This window comes from Panthera onca, chromosome B4, assembly GCF_046562875.1.
Source record: "Panthera onca isolate mPanOnc1 chromosome B4, mPanOnc1 haplotype 2, whole genome shotgun sequence".
Classification (NCBI taxonomy): Eukaryota; Metazoa; Chordata; class Mammalia; order Carnivora; family Felidae; genus Panthera; species Panthera onca.
In genome coordinates this window covers 138309178-138325132 of record NC_138345.1, presented here as the reverse complement: position 1 = coordinate 138325132, position 15955 = coordinate 138309178, and the positions used below count along the sequence as shown (strand labels likewise).

General features: G+C 59.5%; 1 protein-coding gene across 1 annotated transcript in view; it reads left to right on the top strand.

Annotated features, from left to right (window-relative positions):
- The window catches only part of CERK (ceramide kinase), a 49796-nt gene extending 37235 nt beyond the window's left edge, over nucleotides 1–12561 (top strand). The window contains exons 8-17 of the mRNA XM_081796298.1: nucleotides 1121–1195; nucleotides 2503–2655; nucleotides 4671–4776; nucleotides 5441–5517; nucleotides 6127–6332; nucleotides 6951–7159; nucleotides 8961–10182; nucleotides 10242–10490; nucleotides 10923–10974; nucleotides 11076–12561. Of these exons, the coding sequence (XP_081652424.1) occupies nucleotides 1121–1195; nucleotides 2503–2655; nucleotides 4671–4776; nucleotides 5441–5517; nucleotides 6127–6332; nucleotides 6951–7159; nucleotides 8961–9033 (899 nt within the window). The 3' untranslated portion in view covers nucleotides 9034–10182; nucleotides 10242–10490; nucleotides 10923–10974; nucleotides 11076–12561. The remainder of the gene's footprint in view (nucleotides 1–1120; nucleotides 1196–2502; nucleotides 2656–4670; nucleotides 4777–5440; nucleotides 5518–6126; nucleotides 6333–6950; nucleotides 7160–8960; nucleotides 10183–10241; nucleotides 10491–10922; nucleotides 10975–11075) is intronic.
- The last annotated feature ends 3394 nt before the right edge of the window (nucleotides 12562–15955 follow it).

Sequence of the window (15955 nt, the reverse complement as noted above, 5' to 3'; positions counted from 1 at the left end):
CTTCCCGAGTTGTCCTTGCTCTGCATACGCTTTCCCGCTGGCAGCGTCTGCACAGGGCAGAGTCCTTTGGGTCTCGTGGCCGCTGGTATGTGCAGGGGGTTCATACTCACTGCGGAGCGCTGAGCTACGCGCCCGGCCACCACTGCCACCCGCATTTCTCGGGGGCTCTGTTCCCCGGGACAGTTCAGGAACAGGCTCCGCAGACTCTGTGAGGGGATGGCTGGTCCTATGGAAGTCCGGTCTCAGAGTTGCATTGTTTTTAAATGTTTATTTGAGAGAGAGACAGAGACAGAGAGACAGAGAGAGACAGAGCATGAGCGGGGGAGGGGCAGAGAGGGAGACACAGAATCGGAAGCAGGCTCCAGGCTCCGAGCTGTCAGTGCAGAGCCCGATGTGGGGCTCGAACCCATGAACCGTGAACTCATGAGCTGAGCCTACTAACTTAACCTACTCAGCTATGAGCTTAACCTACTAAGTCACCCAGGTGCCCCTATAAACCTGCTTCTTTAAAAAAAATTTTTTTTTAATGTTTTTATTTATTTTTGAGACAGAGACAGAGCGCAAGCAGGGGAGGGGCAGAGAGAGAGGGAGGCACAGAAGCAGAGGCAGGCTCCAGGCTCAGCTGTCAGCACAGAGCCCGACGCGGGGCTCGAACTCATGGACTGTGAGCTGAAGACAGATGCCCAACCGACTGAGCCCCCCAGGCACCCCCAGTCTCAGTGTTTCTGACAAATCAGTGTCAGTATTTCCAACATTCATTTTGTGGACGGATTATATCCGTCTTTATTTCCGTATCTATTCCAGGGCCAAAAGGAAGAGTCCACCTAGTTGGAAATCTACTAGAGTTTGTTTGTTTGTTTTTAATTTTTTTGACGTTTATTTATGATTGAGAGACACAGAGCGTGAGCAGGGGAGGCATAGAGGGGGAGACACAGAATCCGAAGCAGGCTGAGGACTCCGAGATGTCAGCACAGAGCCCGACACGGGGCTCAAACTCACAAACCGTGAGATCATGACCTGAGCCAAAGTCAGTCGCTTAGCCAACGGGGCCACCCAGACGCCCCTTGAGTGTTTAATTAATACGATGATATGAAGGACGTTTTTTTTCTCTCTACTTCAGGGTCCACAGATTGTGTGTGTTTTTCCACGGTCGGCACGAATGACGCGGAGACATCAGCTTTGCACATCATCGTGGGTAGGTCCCTTTCCATGCACGCGGCAGACTCGTGGACCTCACTGGGCATGGCCCCGGCCCTCCCGCCAGCAGAGCTCTGCGTGTGCTGTGGTTCCCTGCCACCTTGTCCTGTCCTCCCACGGCCATAGGGGGTCCTTCAAAAACACAAACCCGGGGCGCCTGGGTGGCTCAGTTGGTTGGGCGTCCGACTTCAGCTCAGGTCACGATCTCACAGTCCGTGAGTTCGAGCCCCGCGTCGGGCTCTGGGCTGATGATGGCCCAGAGCCTGTAGCCTGCTTCCGATTCTGTGTCTCCCTCCCCCTTTGCCCCTCCCCTGCTCATGCTCTGTCTGTCTGTCTGTCTCTCTCTCTCAAAAATAAATCAACATAGGGGCGCCTCGGTGGCCCAGTCGGTTAAGCGTCCGACTTCGGCTCAGGTCACGATCTCGCGGTCCGTGAGTTCGAGCCCCACGTCAGGCTCTGGGCTGATGATGGCCCAGAGCCTGGAGCCTGCTTCCGATTCTGTGTCTCCCTCTCTCTCTGACCCTCCCCCGTTCATGCTCTGCCTCTCTCTGTCTCAAAAATAAATAAACGTAAAAAAAAAAAAAAACAAAAAACCCCACAAACCCTGCTCAGAGCCCTCTGGGGCCCCCCATCAGGGGTCACAGGCACCCCGTGGCCCAACCAGCTGCCTCGGCATCCCCATGTGCGGGGTCAGGCTGACCCTCTGTCCTGGACACGTCTCACGCTCGCCGGTCCTCTGCTCTCACTTCTGCTCAGGACTCAGCCCCTCATCTCCATCGGGACAGGTTTTCCCAGGCCCGAATCCGTGGCACCCGAGATGCCCCTTCCAAGTGGCATTTACTGCGCTCCCGTGTACACGGCCCCGAGGGCGGGAATGGCCGCCCCAGCTGCTCAGACAGCCACGGCCCCTGCCCGGCAAACACATGGCTCCCTCCTGGTCCCTGACGACGGGGCCCCGGAAGTGCTGCTTACGCATAGCCCATTCTCGATTTCCTTAGCACGTGGGCCCCTCTTCACCGTCAAATCCACCCTGTTTCCCAGCAGCGGCACTGAACGAGCCCCGTGGGTCCACTGTGGTTCCGTGCCTGCCGGGAAACTTCCCAAAGCTGTTGTGGACCTTTTAGTCAAGTCCTGTCGTCGGAATCAGGAACAGGAGACCCAGGGCCCACGTGCAGACCGTCCCCGTGGCCGCCTTCCGTGTGTTGCACGTCTTAGTCGCTCGGGTGCTTCTGGGCCCGCCCGTGCCGTCGAGGGGCTGAGGAGGCGCAGTGTGGAGGTGGCCAGGGGACCGTGTCTCTCCCGCAGGGGACTCACTGCCCATGGACGTGTCCTCGGTTCACCACAACAGCACGCTGCTGCGCTACTCCGTGTCCCTGCTGGGCTATGGCTTCTACGGGGACGTCATCAAGGACAGTGAGAAGAAGCGGTGGATGGGGCTCATCAGATACGACTTCTCAGGTAGCCTTGCTTTGGCACACGGCGTCTGCCTTCGCCTGCAGAGCGCCCGTTCGAGGCGGGTGCCCTGCTGGTGAGGGGCCCCGGGCGCCCGCAGAGCAGGGCGGACACCCCAGGGCCACAGACCGGTTCTCCTGTTCGGGATCGCAGAGCGACGCGAAGGCACTGCGGCCGTGCCAAGCCGTGACCGTCCGCTCTCCTCAGGCGGTGTCACCTTCCCAGAGGGGTCTGAACGGGGGCGGGGTCTGGAGTGGGCACGCCTGCTGCTTGGCGACTGTCACCCACCCGGCCACCGCCCTTTCCGGTTTGCTTTTGGGTCAGTCGGTAGTAAGTTAAGTCGAAGAACCCCAGGTATTAAAATCTGAACCCTTTTCTTGGGAGAGAAACGGATAGTAATGTGCTGGGTCTGAGGCACTGCAGAGGCCTGTTTAAATCAAAGCTACAGTATCGCTTTGCAATTAAAACGCAAGAAACTCCAAAGTAATGTATCTCCCCGAACCGTCATTAGGAAAAAGAATGAGGGATTAGAAAGAATCTGGGTAAGATTCGTGCCGTCTTCCTGATTACCTGCTGTTGAGCTGGCCGCTCGCTCCCGAGCCCGTGGGCCTCACCCCGGCCCACGGTCTCCTCTCCGCTAGGATGCAGGGTGTGTCCTGTCTGTGTCTCCATCCCCACCTGGAACTCACAGAGACCTGCAGAGGCTCAGCGGTTTTTCTCGAGGCAGAGAGGAGGCCCGTTTTAGGGCCAGCGGGACACTCACGTGTCCGTCCAAGGACGGGCAGAAATGGGGCCCTGCCATCCGGGAGAGAGACCGTTCTGCAGGTCGAGCGGCCAGCCCCTGCCCTTCACCAGCTGCCAAGCTGGAGGGTCGTCCCGGGGGGAGGGTGCCACCCACGGAGGAAGTAGAGGGAGGAAGGTGGGCGCCAGGGCATTGGGAAGGGGTTTCTCCACGGGGCAGGTAGTTACTGGGCTGATCCCAGATGCCCAGCCACACGCTAGCTGCTGGTAGAGCAGGTGGGAGGCCGGGGTGGGTACGGGTTCAGCGGTGTCCCCGTCGTGCCCGATGTGACCATGGCCAGCGCCAGCCCGGCATCTTGCTCAGGGGAGTGGTGTCCCTGTTACATTTGCAGGACGTGGCAGGGTCCCCGCTGTGGCCCAGGGCACCCTCAGACCCCACTCCCCTGTCCTGCTGGGCTCTCTCCAGTCAGCTGCTCAGGTTCATCCCGTGCCCGCTGGGGCCGGTTCGAGGCCGGCCGGGCCCGCTCAGAGCGGATAGCACGCCACAGTCCTCCAGATGGGCCGGACACAGTCCTTGGTGGTGCTGCCCTGGACCGTCACTGTCCGCGTTCTTCCCGGATGCCAGACTGGTCCTGGGTGACCTTGGGCGGCCGAGCCAGGGAGACGTGGGAGCGTCGCCTAGCAGTCTGGGAGGAGCAGAGAGGTGGCCCTGCCCTTTGATGAGCCTCCACCGAGTCGGGGAGGCCATCTCCATATGTCAGGGGCTTTGCCACATGCCAGCCCTGCAGCGATCAGCGGGCAGGCAGGACGGGTCACTGATGGCAGAGACCTCCACCGCTGAAGGCAGCCCTGGTGACCTGGCGCCCAGCATGGCCCGATCCCTTACCGCTCCCATCACACAGGTCTTGGGATGCGCTGGTGGCACGGGGCAAGGGGGGGTGGGCCGCTGTGTCCCAGAACAGGTGCAGCTGGGGGGGGGGGGCCACGGGGAGGGCGCTGTGTCCCAGAACAGGTGCAACTGGGGGGGGGGGGGCGCGCGGGGAGGGTGCTGTGTCCCAGAACAGGTGCAGCTGCCGGGGGGCGCGGGGAGGGTGCTGTGTCCCAGAATAGGTGCAGCTGCGGGGGGCGTGGGGGGGGGGGGTGGTGCTGTGTCCCAGAACAGGTGCAGCTGGGGGGCCGCGGGGGGGGGGGGTGGCGCTGTGTCCCGGAACAGGTGCAGCTGGTGGTCTCATGGCCAGAAAATGACGCTGGGGCTGCTTTACTTTGTGCTCCGTTCCCAGGTTTGAAGACCTTCCTGTCACATCACTGCTACGAAGGGACAGTGTCTTTCCTGCCAGCGCGGCACACAGTGGGGTCTCCCAGGGACAGGAAACCCTGCCGTGCTGGGTAAGCACATTCTTCCGTGTGTTTCTATTGCAGAGGGCGCGAAATAAAGCTGGGCTGCTTGGGGGTGTGCTGCTATCGGGGACACGTATCTTCTAAGCGTAGATGCAAGACCGTGGTTCTGGCGTGCCCGGCGATAGCGTAGCTCAGCGCACGGCTTCCGGGCCCACACATTCCCGAGCCCCTTTCCTTCTTTAATGAAGAATCTGAGGCCACAGGTCACAACAGTTAGAGGCAGAGCTGCTGAGCCGAGCCGAGGCGCCGATCTCCCTGGCGTGAACACGCACCGTTGCACGGTGAGCCCAGGCTGACGACGAAGTTCCGAGCTGGCCGCTTGCTTGGTACCGCCTGGAACAGACGACCGTTGGGTCACCTGTGCTGAGCGACCTGCGCCTGGCTTGGCACGTCACCAGCCAGCGCTCTGCTGACCTCGGGGCCAAGCCGAGCTGGCTCTCGGCACGCCAGCGCCACGGCCGTGTGGGATGCCCTTGGCTTCTTAGCCACGCGCGTACACGCTCTGCAGAAGGACGCGTGGGCGCGCGTACGTTTTAAAAGATCTGACTTGCAGAATTCAAACTCACGTGCAAAGGGGAGAACTGCCAGGCGCGTGCGCTCCCTTGTCGCGGCCGCGTGCCTCAGGAAGGGCGGTGACGTCCTTGTCTTCCAGATGCTTCGTGTGCAGGCAGAGCAAACAGCAGCTGGAGGAGGAGCAGAAGAGGTCGTTGTACGGTCTGGAGAACACCGGTAATGTCTGGGCCGCGGACTCACGGTCACTGCCGCGTGTGTTGGGGTTTTAAGCTGTGGAACCTCTGAGGGTGCTGCGTCTTCCCGCTGCGCGTCCCCCCCCTTGTCGGTGGGCGCGTGTGTCCCTCTCTGCTCGCCTCCGGGCAGCAACATGGCTGCTCTGGACTGGGGGCCGGCGACAGTTCCTGTCAAGGGTTATACTCTGGTCTGTGGGCTTTGCCAGGCGCCGGGAAGGGGGTGGGCGCAGCAGCGTTCCAGAAACTTAGCTGTGGACACTGACGTTAGAGTTTCGTGTAATCTTCGTGTGTCACAAGATACTGTTCCTCTGGAATTTTGTAAACCACTTACGAAGGTGAAAGTTATTCTCGGCTGACACGGAATCGGGTGACAGGCCAGGCTCGGAGGCCCCCGCTCTAAGTTGTTCAGACGTCCCCATGTGAGGACCAGTGGAACAGCTGTGCCCCTTCGGAGGCGACCCTCCGGGCACGGCGGCCGGCACAGGGCCTGTGTGCTGGGGCCGAGGGTCAGTCCACGGGAGATCCGTAGGGACGGTCTCGGGACGCGCGCCCGCATGTGACGTGCCGTCTGCGATGCCTCTTTCTGCTTCAGAGGAGGTGGAAGAGTGGAAGGTCGTCTGCGGGAAGTTCCTGGCCATCAACGCCACCAACATGTCCTGTGCTTGTCCCCGGAGTCCCCAGGGCCTGTCCCCGGCCGCCCACCTGGGGGACGGGTCTTCCGACCTCATCCTCATCCGGAAGTGCTCCCGGTTCAACTTCCTGAGGTTTCTCGTCAGGCACACAAACCAGTACGACCAGGTGAGTGGGGCGCTCGCCCTGCCCCGTCCGCGCTGGCGGGCGGGGTCCATTTGGGCAGCGTCTACGCGGGCAGCGTCCGTGCGGGCAGCGTCCCTGCGGGTGATCCCTGACTGCCGTGCCGTAGGAACCCGCTGCCGAGTCCCAGGGAACAAGGTCAGGTTTCTGGTCTGCGTTTCACCCAGTGGAAGCTCCTAGCGTCTGCTCCTTCTGAGAGCTCGTTAAAGACACAAACCCCTTTCTAGCAAACCTTTCCGTAGTCGCTGGCATCCTTGTAGTTAACACAACGGCAGACCCCAACTCTAACGAGATAAGTGTGGGTTGGCCTCTGGTTGTAGTAAGATGTGTTTTCCTTTTTTTAAATTACATCGCGTTTCAGGTCTAGCATAATGGTATTTTTATGTGGTTTGCAAAATAGTGCTTGTTAAAAAGATGAAGAATTCTACAAGTCCCTACCAGGGAACTCCCAGAATCTTGAGAAAGCGCCGGTCGCCGTGGACGCGCCGGGAGGCGGGCGGCGGCCTTCGCTTCGTGTCCGAGCTGCGGGCGCGCCGGGCACGGACGGGCCTCCCCCGCAAAAGCGCCTGTTAAAGCGCCAGCCCCTTCCGTGTCTCTCTGCAGTTTGACTTCGCTTTTGTCGAAGTTTATCGCGTCAGGAAATTCCAGTTTGTATCGAAGCACGTGGAGGACGAGGACAGCGACCTCAAGGAGAGGGGGAAGACGCGCTTCGGGCAGATCTGCAGCGACCACCCCCCGTGCTGCTGCTCTGTGTCCAACAGCTCGTGGAACTGTGACGGGGAGGTCCTGAGCAGCTCCGCCATCGAGGTCCGGTGAGTGACGGTGGCCCGAGGGCGCCTCCAGGGGCCCCAGGACCGCAAGCGTGAGGGTGCACTGTAAACGCGCGCGCGTGTCCACGCAGCCGGCGCCCGAGACCCCGCCACCGGACTCTGGGGAGGATGCCCGCGTGTGGACGGTTCCCGCGATTTCCCAAGCCCCCCCCCCGCCCCCCGCCGTGTCGCCATCTTCTCTTCTCCCTGAGCCCCAGCACCGGCTTCTGTCCCTTTGCTCTGGCATTTTCTCTCTGTTCTCCTGATTACACACACAAGCCGTCCGCCTTCACCGGGTCCACCGGGAGCCCCTCCGGCCTCAGGGAGCCCCGTCTGCGGCCGGCGCTGGACTCTGGCTCGTGGCCTCCGGGGGGCAGGCACCAGGCGCGCTCTTCCGGCCGCTGGCCTTCGGGCAGGGGGTCCTCTGCAGACCGGCTGGCGGTCTGCCATCTGATGACACGTGTCACACGCCCAGAGGGAGCGCGAGTGCGGAGAAAGTTGTCGATCAGGCTGTTGAACGAGGTGAAGGTGTAAAAATGGAGTGAAGTTCCAGGGTCCTGTGCTGTCTGCACATGTCGGGCCGAGCCTAGCCGCCTTGACGGAGGCCAGGCCACGCGCTCCTTGACGACAGAGTGCGGACGACGTGGGAGGCGACACGGAGGGGCCTGCAGCCCCGCACCCACACCTCCGATAACGTGCACATCGCTGTGTACAATCCCGATGTTAAATGGCTTTTCAGCCCGTGGGATGTGCAGTGTCGAGCCTCCTGCATCAGCATCCGGCCAGGCCGTCAGGAGAGGCAGCCTCAGCCTCATCGAGGCGCACGTCTGCTCGCACCTGCTCCTGTGGCCACCGCGCGATCAGTGTGGCCATGACTGCCCAGCTCAGATCCCAGGAGAAGGGGCGGGGACAGGACCACAGGGAAGCCCGCCAGGATTCGGCTTTTGTCAACACATTTTACAAGTTACAGAATTATTTTTGATGCTGGCTTTGGGATTTACTGGAAAAACAGGATACTTTGAAAATTAGGAAAAGCATTCTTTTATGAAATATATGCTATATATCACGATAAATATCACTATGCCTTGAGCAGTAGGTGACTTAGTTATGGGGTTTTTATTACTGAACATCTTTAAAAAAATCTTTTTTGTTCATTTATTTTTGAGAGAGAGAGAATCTCACACAGGCTCCACACCCATCAGCACGGAGCCTGATGTGGGGCTCGAACCCACGAACCATGGGACCATGACCTGAGCCAAAACCAAGAGTTGGGTGTTTAACCAACTGAGCCACCCAGGCACCCCTATTACTGAACATCTCAGAGGGGGCTGTGACGTCATTAATAATTGGGGAAGGAGGCATTGCCGGTGGGGACCGGACAGCCACGCTGACCGCTGAGTCCCTCTGGCTCCTCTTGTCCTGGTGCTTGCGGAAGGCGGGGGTCTCCAGGGCACCTCGGCCACCCCTCAGCCCCCTGGGCTCTGGCTGGTGTGGGGCCCCCTCCTCTTGGGCGACTGAACATCCCGCACGTCCTGGACAAGGGGGGTTGCCCTGCACGGAATCTTCTCCGTGGCCTGGAAGCTGAGAAAGCAGTCACCCAGGGATTTGTCACTTTGCTAAAGCGGGGTCTACAGGTGCCTGGGTTTTCTGTTGGCCCTCGGCTGCCCTCAGCTGCCCTGTCACCACAGGGTTGGGCCCAGAGACAGCCAGGATGAGACCCCCACCCCACCTCTACCCTTGACCGGCAGTGGGGCCAAGGGTCAGGGGGACCCTGGGGGTGACACGGCGCCCTTTGTCTCTGCAGGGTCCACTGCCAGCTGGTTCGTCTCTTTGCACGAGGAATCGAGGAAAACCCTAAGGAAGAGTCACAGAGCTGAGACGCTGTCACGCATCACCTGCCTTGCCGTGATTGGGAACCGTGACCGTTATTTAAGAAAATTACTGCAGACCGATTACGTTGATATACACATTTAAATTTAGAAATTTATTTTTGATAGTTGAATCTTGATTTTAGAAAAATACCTTCGTCAACAATATTGTGAACATACCTGGCATTTTCGGTTCTACGTGACTCTTTGGGCTGCGTTTCACGTAACTTCTTCTCAGCCAATGGCACTTACCAGTTTGGGGGCGCTGGCTTCTTAGGTTTTAACAACGCCGACGGTGCAGATTTTCAAAGGGCCCATCGGTGGCTCTGCCCAATACGTTTAGGGACCGCGAATGTGCGGTCACACCATCCGGATGGGGGTCTCCCCGCTCGCTGATCCACATCGCACGACTTACTCTGTAGTTATTTGTGGTTGGGTTTCGGAAAGTAGTCGGTCGCCTTCATTTTGCCTTCATCTGAGCTTCTGCTTAGGAAACTTCCGGACTCTCTCTGTCCCGGGCAACTACAATGCAACATAGCCCTGCTTCGGGGACACCTCGCGAGTGCAGCACTGTTGTGGGGACACAGACAGGAGTGGCACTTTATCTTGAAAACCCAGGTCCTTGCTTTCATCACAGTCGTGTTTCTGGGACAATCCGGCTGGTCAGCAGGAACAATCACGGGTCCTGGAGACGGCATCGGTTTTACGGCTAGGTGCCAACGCTTTATGGCCACACTGGGCGGTGGGGGGGGGGGGCGGGGGGTGGCATGGAGAAAAGCTGGCACGCAGTAGGAAAAAATTCACTCTGTGAATGCTGTGTTCACTTGACATCCGGGCACCCTGCCCTGGTTGGCGGTGGGGCTCCCGAGTCCCGGGGGCTACTTTGGTGCAGGCCCCGGGTCTATACATGTGGTCCCGACTGGAGCTTTTCTTCACGTTCAGTTCTACATATTTATTGAAACTGTTGTCCTTTTCAGCCAGAATAGTGTAAATGGTGTCTTCAGGGTTAGGATTTTAGATAGTTTTCCGCTGAAGTGCTGGAGCTGCATCGGCCAGGGGTTCCCTGCAGCGGCCGGGGGTTCCTTACAGGCAGCCAGGGTTCCCTGCAGTGACCGGGGGTTCCCTACAGGCAGCCGGGGATTCCCTACAGTGGCCGGAGTTCCCTACAGGCAGCCGGGGGTTCCCTACAGTGGCCGGAGTTCCCTACAGGAGGCCAGGGGTTCCCTACAGGCGGCCGGGGGTTCCCTACAGGTGGCCAGGGGTTCCCTACAGGTGGCCAGGGGTTCCCTACAGGCGGCCAGGGGTTCTCTGCAGCGGCCAGGGGTTCCCTACAGGCAGCCAGGGGTTCCAACCTACAGACAGCCAGGGGTTCCCTGCAGCGGCCAGGATTCCCTGCAGCGGCCAGGATTCCCTGCAGTGGCCAGGGGTTCCCTACAGGCGGCCGGGTGTTCCCTACAGGCGGCCGGGTGTTCCCTACAGGCGGCCGGGGGTTCCCTACAGGCGGCCGGGGGTTCCCTGCAGCGGCCAGGGGTTCTCTGCAGCGGCCGGGTGTTCCCTACAGGCGGCCGGGGGTTCCCTACAGGGGGCCGGGGGTTCCCTGCAGCGGCCAGGGGTTCTCTGCAGCGGCCAGGGGTTCCCTGCAGCAGTCAGGGGTTCCAACCTACAGGCGGCCAGGGGTTCTCTGCAGTGGCCAGGGGTTCCCTACAGGCAGCGGGGGGTTCCCTACAGGCGTCTGGGGGTTCCCTACATGCGGCCAGGGGTTCCCTGCAGCGGCCAGGGTTCCCTGCAGTGGCCAGGGGTTCCCTACAGGCAGCGGGGGGTTCCCTACATGCGGCCAGGGGTTCCCTGCAGCGGCCAGGGTTCCCTGCAGTGGCCAGGGGTTCCCTACAGGAGGCCAGGGGTTCCCTGCAGCAGCCGGGGGTTCCTTACAGGCAGCCAGGGTTCCCTGCAGTGACCGGGGGGTCCCTACAGGTGGCCGGGGGTTCCCTGCAGCGGCCAGGGGTTCCTTACAGGCAACCAGGGTTCCCTACAGCGGCAGGGGTTCCCTGCAGCGGCCAGGGGTTCCCTACAGGCAGCCAGGGGTTCCCTGCAGTGACTGGGGTTCCTCACAGGCAGCCAGGGGTTCCCTGCAGTGGCCGGGGGTTCCCTACAGGCGGCCAGGGTTCCCTGCAAAGGCCGGGGGTTCCCTACAGGTGGCTGGCGCTTCCCTGCAGGCATGGCCACCGGTCCTAGGGTGGCCCTCGTGCATGCTTGTGGCCCCATTTCCTTTGTATTTATGCTTGGCTATATGGGAGATGCATCGAAAATAGCTTTATTTGAAATACAAGATGAGGCTTGAACTCTGGTTTGCAAAGAGAGAGGAAGCCTGTTACAAGAGGCGGTTCACAAGCCGTCATGTGCTTTACGAGTGCCCTTGACCTCACGTAGGCACAAGTAGTCATTTTAGCATTAACAGACATCATATATTTTTAGAATTTACTTGCAGCATTTATATTTTGAAGTATACATGAAATTTCCTATTTTATCATTCAATCCCAGGTCAGACAAAAAGGGTAGCTTTAACTGGCTTTTTTATTTTAATAAGATCACATTATCAAGCGATTGTGCGAATCCGATGTTTTAATGATTAGCGGGTGGGTGAAAAGTCTGGGTATGAAAACTAATTCTCAGTGCTTGCTGCTGGTTGGAAGAAACCAGACCCAGGACTGGCAGGTCTGAGCAGGGGCGCGAGGGCCTCCCCAGCGGGGCTCCCGGCCGCCCACAGCCGCTCTGTGGATTGTGTTACTTGAGGTTTCCTAAAACAGTACTGGTCTGAAGTCCATTGTCGGTTTTAGAAAAACAGTCCAGGCCGGAGTCCACAGTTCACGTTCACCGAGAAAGCGGGCCACACGGTTCCCGGAGGGGCTGACCTTGTGCCGACATCACGGGCCTTGGGACGGTTCTTAGGGTGCGTGTGGTTGTGTGAACACCCCCCAGCACTCCTTGATAATCTCTACACGGGATGGAAGTACTTTCCAGACATTCCCATGTGGGCAGGGGGTTCTGATCTCACGAAGGCCCCAGACGGAGCCCGAACATGTGCACGTCAGAACTGACAGCTGGTTAGTGAGGACTTAGGATCATCTAGGATTAGTCTAGGCTTTAACTTCCTGTGTGACTCATTGGTGCAGAAAACCGTGGCGGTAGTTATGCCCTGACCCGTTTCCCGCTTGTTCTGACTACCAAGGAGGAACCTCGGAAGCTGCACCTGCTCGGCGGGCAGGCTCGACTTTGTTCCTTGTACAATCTCGTGTAACGGGGGCAGGACCGATGGAAGAGGTGGCTTCATTTTCTTTTAATCTTGCGGGTTTTGAGGTTAGAAAATGGCATATTTGCTCTGACACGTTTGAGAAGACAGAAATAAAGTTACGTCGGGCAGAATTTTTTTTTCTTTTATAAATTCCTGTTATTTTCAAAGCGGAGCATGTTTTGTGAAAACACCAATGTACAATTTAAAGAGCAAGAATAAAATGAGCGACGGTGTTACCTACCGGCCAGGCCCAGAGTCCCTGTGTGTCCTTATGGGCTGACCCCTCCCCTCCCCGCCCCTCCACAGAGGTGACTGTTTGCAGTGTGCTGTTCCCTTTGTCCGTGTGAGGGGAGGGGACGCACACGACACACACTTTGGCATAGGATTGTTTTGAGCCGAAGACCATCGGGCCGCAAATGCAGAAGGAGCTTCCTGCCCCCCGCCCGCCCCGTCCCCGCTAAAAGTGGGACATAAACTTCCCCTCGAGAAGGTGTGCCCTCCTCTCCGCTTCCGGGAGCAGAACCCCATCCACTGCGTCTACCGCTGGGGAGGTGGGTCTGCACAAGTCTAAATCTTCCATCATTTCCCACACAAAATTCCCCAGTAGGGGGCGCCCGGGTGGCTCGGTTAAGTGGCCCACTTCGGCTCAGGGCACGGTCTCACGGTTCGTGAGTTCGAGCCCCGCGTCGGGCTCTGTGCTGACAGCTCAGAGCCTGGAGCCCGCTTCGGATTCTGTGTCCCTCTCTGCCCCTCCCCCACTTGTGCACACACGTGCACTCTCTCTCAAAAAATAAATTATTACCTAAATGAATAAACGTTTAAAAAAAATTCCCCAGTAAAGTCATGTTACCTTAGAAGCCCAAACCCCTTTCCTTCCTTTTTTTTTTTTTTTTTTTCTTTTGCGGGGGATGAGCGAGACAGGATCCTAAGCAGGCTCTGGGCTGATAGCAGCCCAACATGGGGCTTGAACTCACAAACCTCAAGATTTGTGACCCGAGCTCAAGTCAGACGCTCGACTGAGCCACCCAGGCGGCCCCCTCCCAAACCCTGGTGTCCTCTTGTCACTTCTTGACAAAGTTAAGCGTCCTCTTGCTAAAATGCTACATAAGCCCCGGGTTTAACCACCTCCGTGGGACTTCGCGTGAACTAAACATCATCAAATAAAAGCACTGTGTCCTTCCTCCCGTCCATCCACCTCCCGTCGGCTTATCTGGCAGGACAGGACACGGCTGCTGAGCCCCAGCGGGCGGTAGCGGGGTTTTCCTTCCTGAGGGCTCAGAGGCTCAGGCACATGGTTCAGTCCCACGCACTTCGCTCATTGTGTGAAAGGAAACCCACCGCGTGCTGTCTTCTGTAACTTCCTCATTCCGCACGTTTTGAGACGTTTTCATCACGGAACTGAACTTCCCGGCGCGCGAACGCTGCACTCGTTGCCATTTAGAAGGGTCCTCGCTCAGGTCTTTCAACAGCTTTAGAATTTTCCCTGAAGTCTCTTTTCATTCTGTTTAGATATATTCCTAAAAAACGTATTTGGGGGCTGTTACCTCCTAAAAAATTTTTTATTTTACATAAAAATGGGATTTTTTTTAACGTACCACACGGTCTCCAGAAAACGTGCCTCGTGTGACAACTTAGCTGTAGACCTGGGGTTTCCCCAGTCCCATCACCTACCCGCAGGAGTCCTCGAGGAGATGCCTTTACGACCTTACACGTTTCGGGTCCCCCTGTCTGCACCAGCTCGGACTGCTAGGGACAGAAGGGACAACAGTGCCTCTAAGGGAGCAGGGTCCAGGACCCTGCAGAAGGAAGGGGCGGGCTTCCCTGCTCCGGTGGGTTCTGGGGGCTTCCCCACACACCCCCGCACAGGACAGGGTCTTCTGGATCCTTCCTCACCTCGCGGGCAGCGGCTGCCCCCTGAATCTCCCGCAGCCTTCAGGGCCATCACACCCCAAGTAGCCGACCCCTCACTCCAGCCTCCGAAACAGCAGACGTGTTCGGAGCCAGCTCCGCGTGTTGGTTTCTGTGGGTGAACAGAATCACCACCTTTGGCTCCTGACCGCGTGGTGACAGCCCCCCAGGCCACGTGTGGCCCTCGCATTTACTCACACGGTCCTGAGACTCGCTCGCTAGATGCTGTTACAGAAGAAACGGCGGGTGCCCGTGAAGGGGAGCCCGCCTGAACAAGACCGTTAACAGATGACTCTGTGTTCCTGTCTCCTCCGTCCCCGGACCCTCCCCACCCGATCTGCAGCCAGAAGGAGCACTGCAGGGGCTCGATCTCTCCAAGAACAAAGGCCAAGTACTACAGGGGCACCAAGTCGCCTTTTTTGGCTTCACGGACCCCCAGGTGAAGCCAGAGACGGCCTCTCCGGAGTGCTGCTGCGAAATGCAGGGTCCAGGCCCCCAAAGGAAACCCACCACGCTGAAATACAGTCAGCAAAGTTTTCAGTCATGATCAGGCAGCTCTGTGCTGGTTTACTGGCACATCAAATAGGAAAACAGGCGTGGAACCCCGAGCCCCACCAGCGAGGGTGGGTGGGGCCTGTGCCGCCCACACCCTGGGCTCGGATCCCTCCTCACCCTTCTGCCTCCAGAGACCAGGTGTCCCCCCAGGGCCGGGCGCTCGCAGGGACCGTCCTGTCGAGCTGTGCTGCAGAGGGGCGAGCGGGGGCTCTGGGGCTAGGCAAGCCCTCTCTTGCTGTCAGGAGAGTCGGGTTGGGGGACGGCACGGGGATTCCCAGGGACCACTGGCCCTTCACGGCTACGTCCCAGCCCCTCGGACAGCGCCTGCAGCAGATGGATGGGGAGATGGCCGGACGAACAGGTGGATGGAGGCAGGACACAAGGCCACGCCTCTGGGGGCAGAGCTGGCCCATCAGACCTGGTTTCTGTCCAGCTCCAGCTCACCTGGTGGGAGCTGGGTGGGTCTCTGCCTCCCGCGGGCTCCTGTGGGCTTGGGGCGCTGGGGGCTGGACGCCCTCAGTCGTGTGCAGCTCAGCTCGGTGCGGGACTGCGGCGGGTTCAGAAGTCGGCCCGGTTCCCGCATCCCTGTCTCCAGGGTCAGTGTCTGGAACGGCCAAGCCACAGGTGCCACTGGGGATCCCTCCGCCCGGGGTCCTCAGGACCCCCCACCTCTCAGCCTCAGACCCCAGGGGAGGGCCCCAGAGACGCCCACCCCTCCCAGTGAGGTCACGCCCAGGGCCCGCACCCCAAACCCGAGGCGCCGCTTCCGTTCCTTCCCCAGGCTCCCCCGCAGCCCTGCAGTGATGGTCCTACCACCCACTGCCACCCGGTGCCGGGCCCGGGACGCCCCAACCTGCAAGCTGCCGGCCCCACTGGCCTACAGTCTCCTTCTAGAACCTGGGGCCCTGCTCCCTGCTCCCCCCAGCTCCTCGATGTCCCCGGGCCCCTGGGACCCTCCTTCGTGGCCCCATCCCACAGCCCGCTCCCCGGGCACCCACCCCACCCCCCGCGGCCACCAAGACAGCTGTGGAGCCCCAAACCCCCAGTACCCTCCAGTGCCCTGGTGGCCGCGGGATTCCTGGGCCCCCGCTGCCTGTGACGCACTCGGGCTCTGCCAGGAAAGCCAAGCGCAGCCCCCTTCCCGCCCCCACCGCTCCCCTGAGCACAAAGCATTTCAGG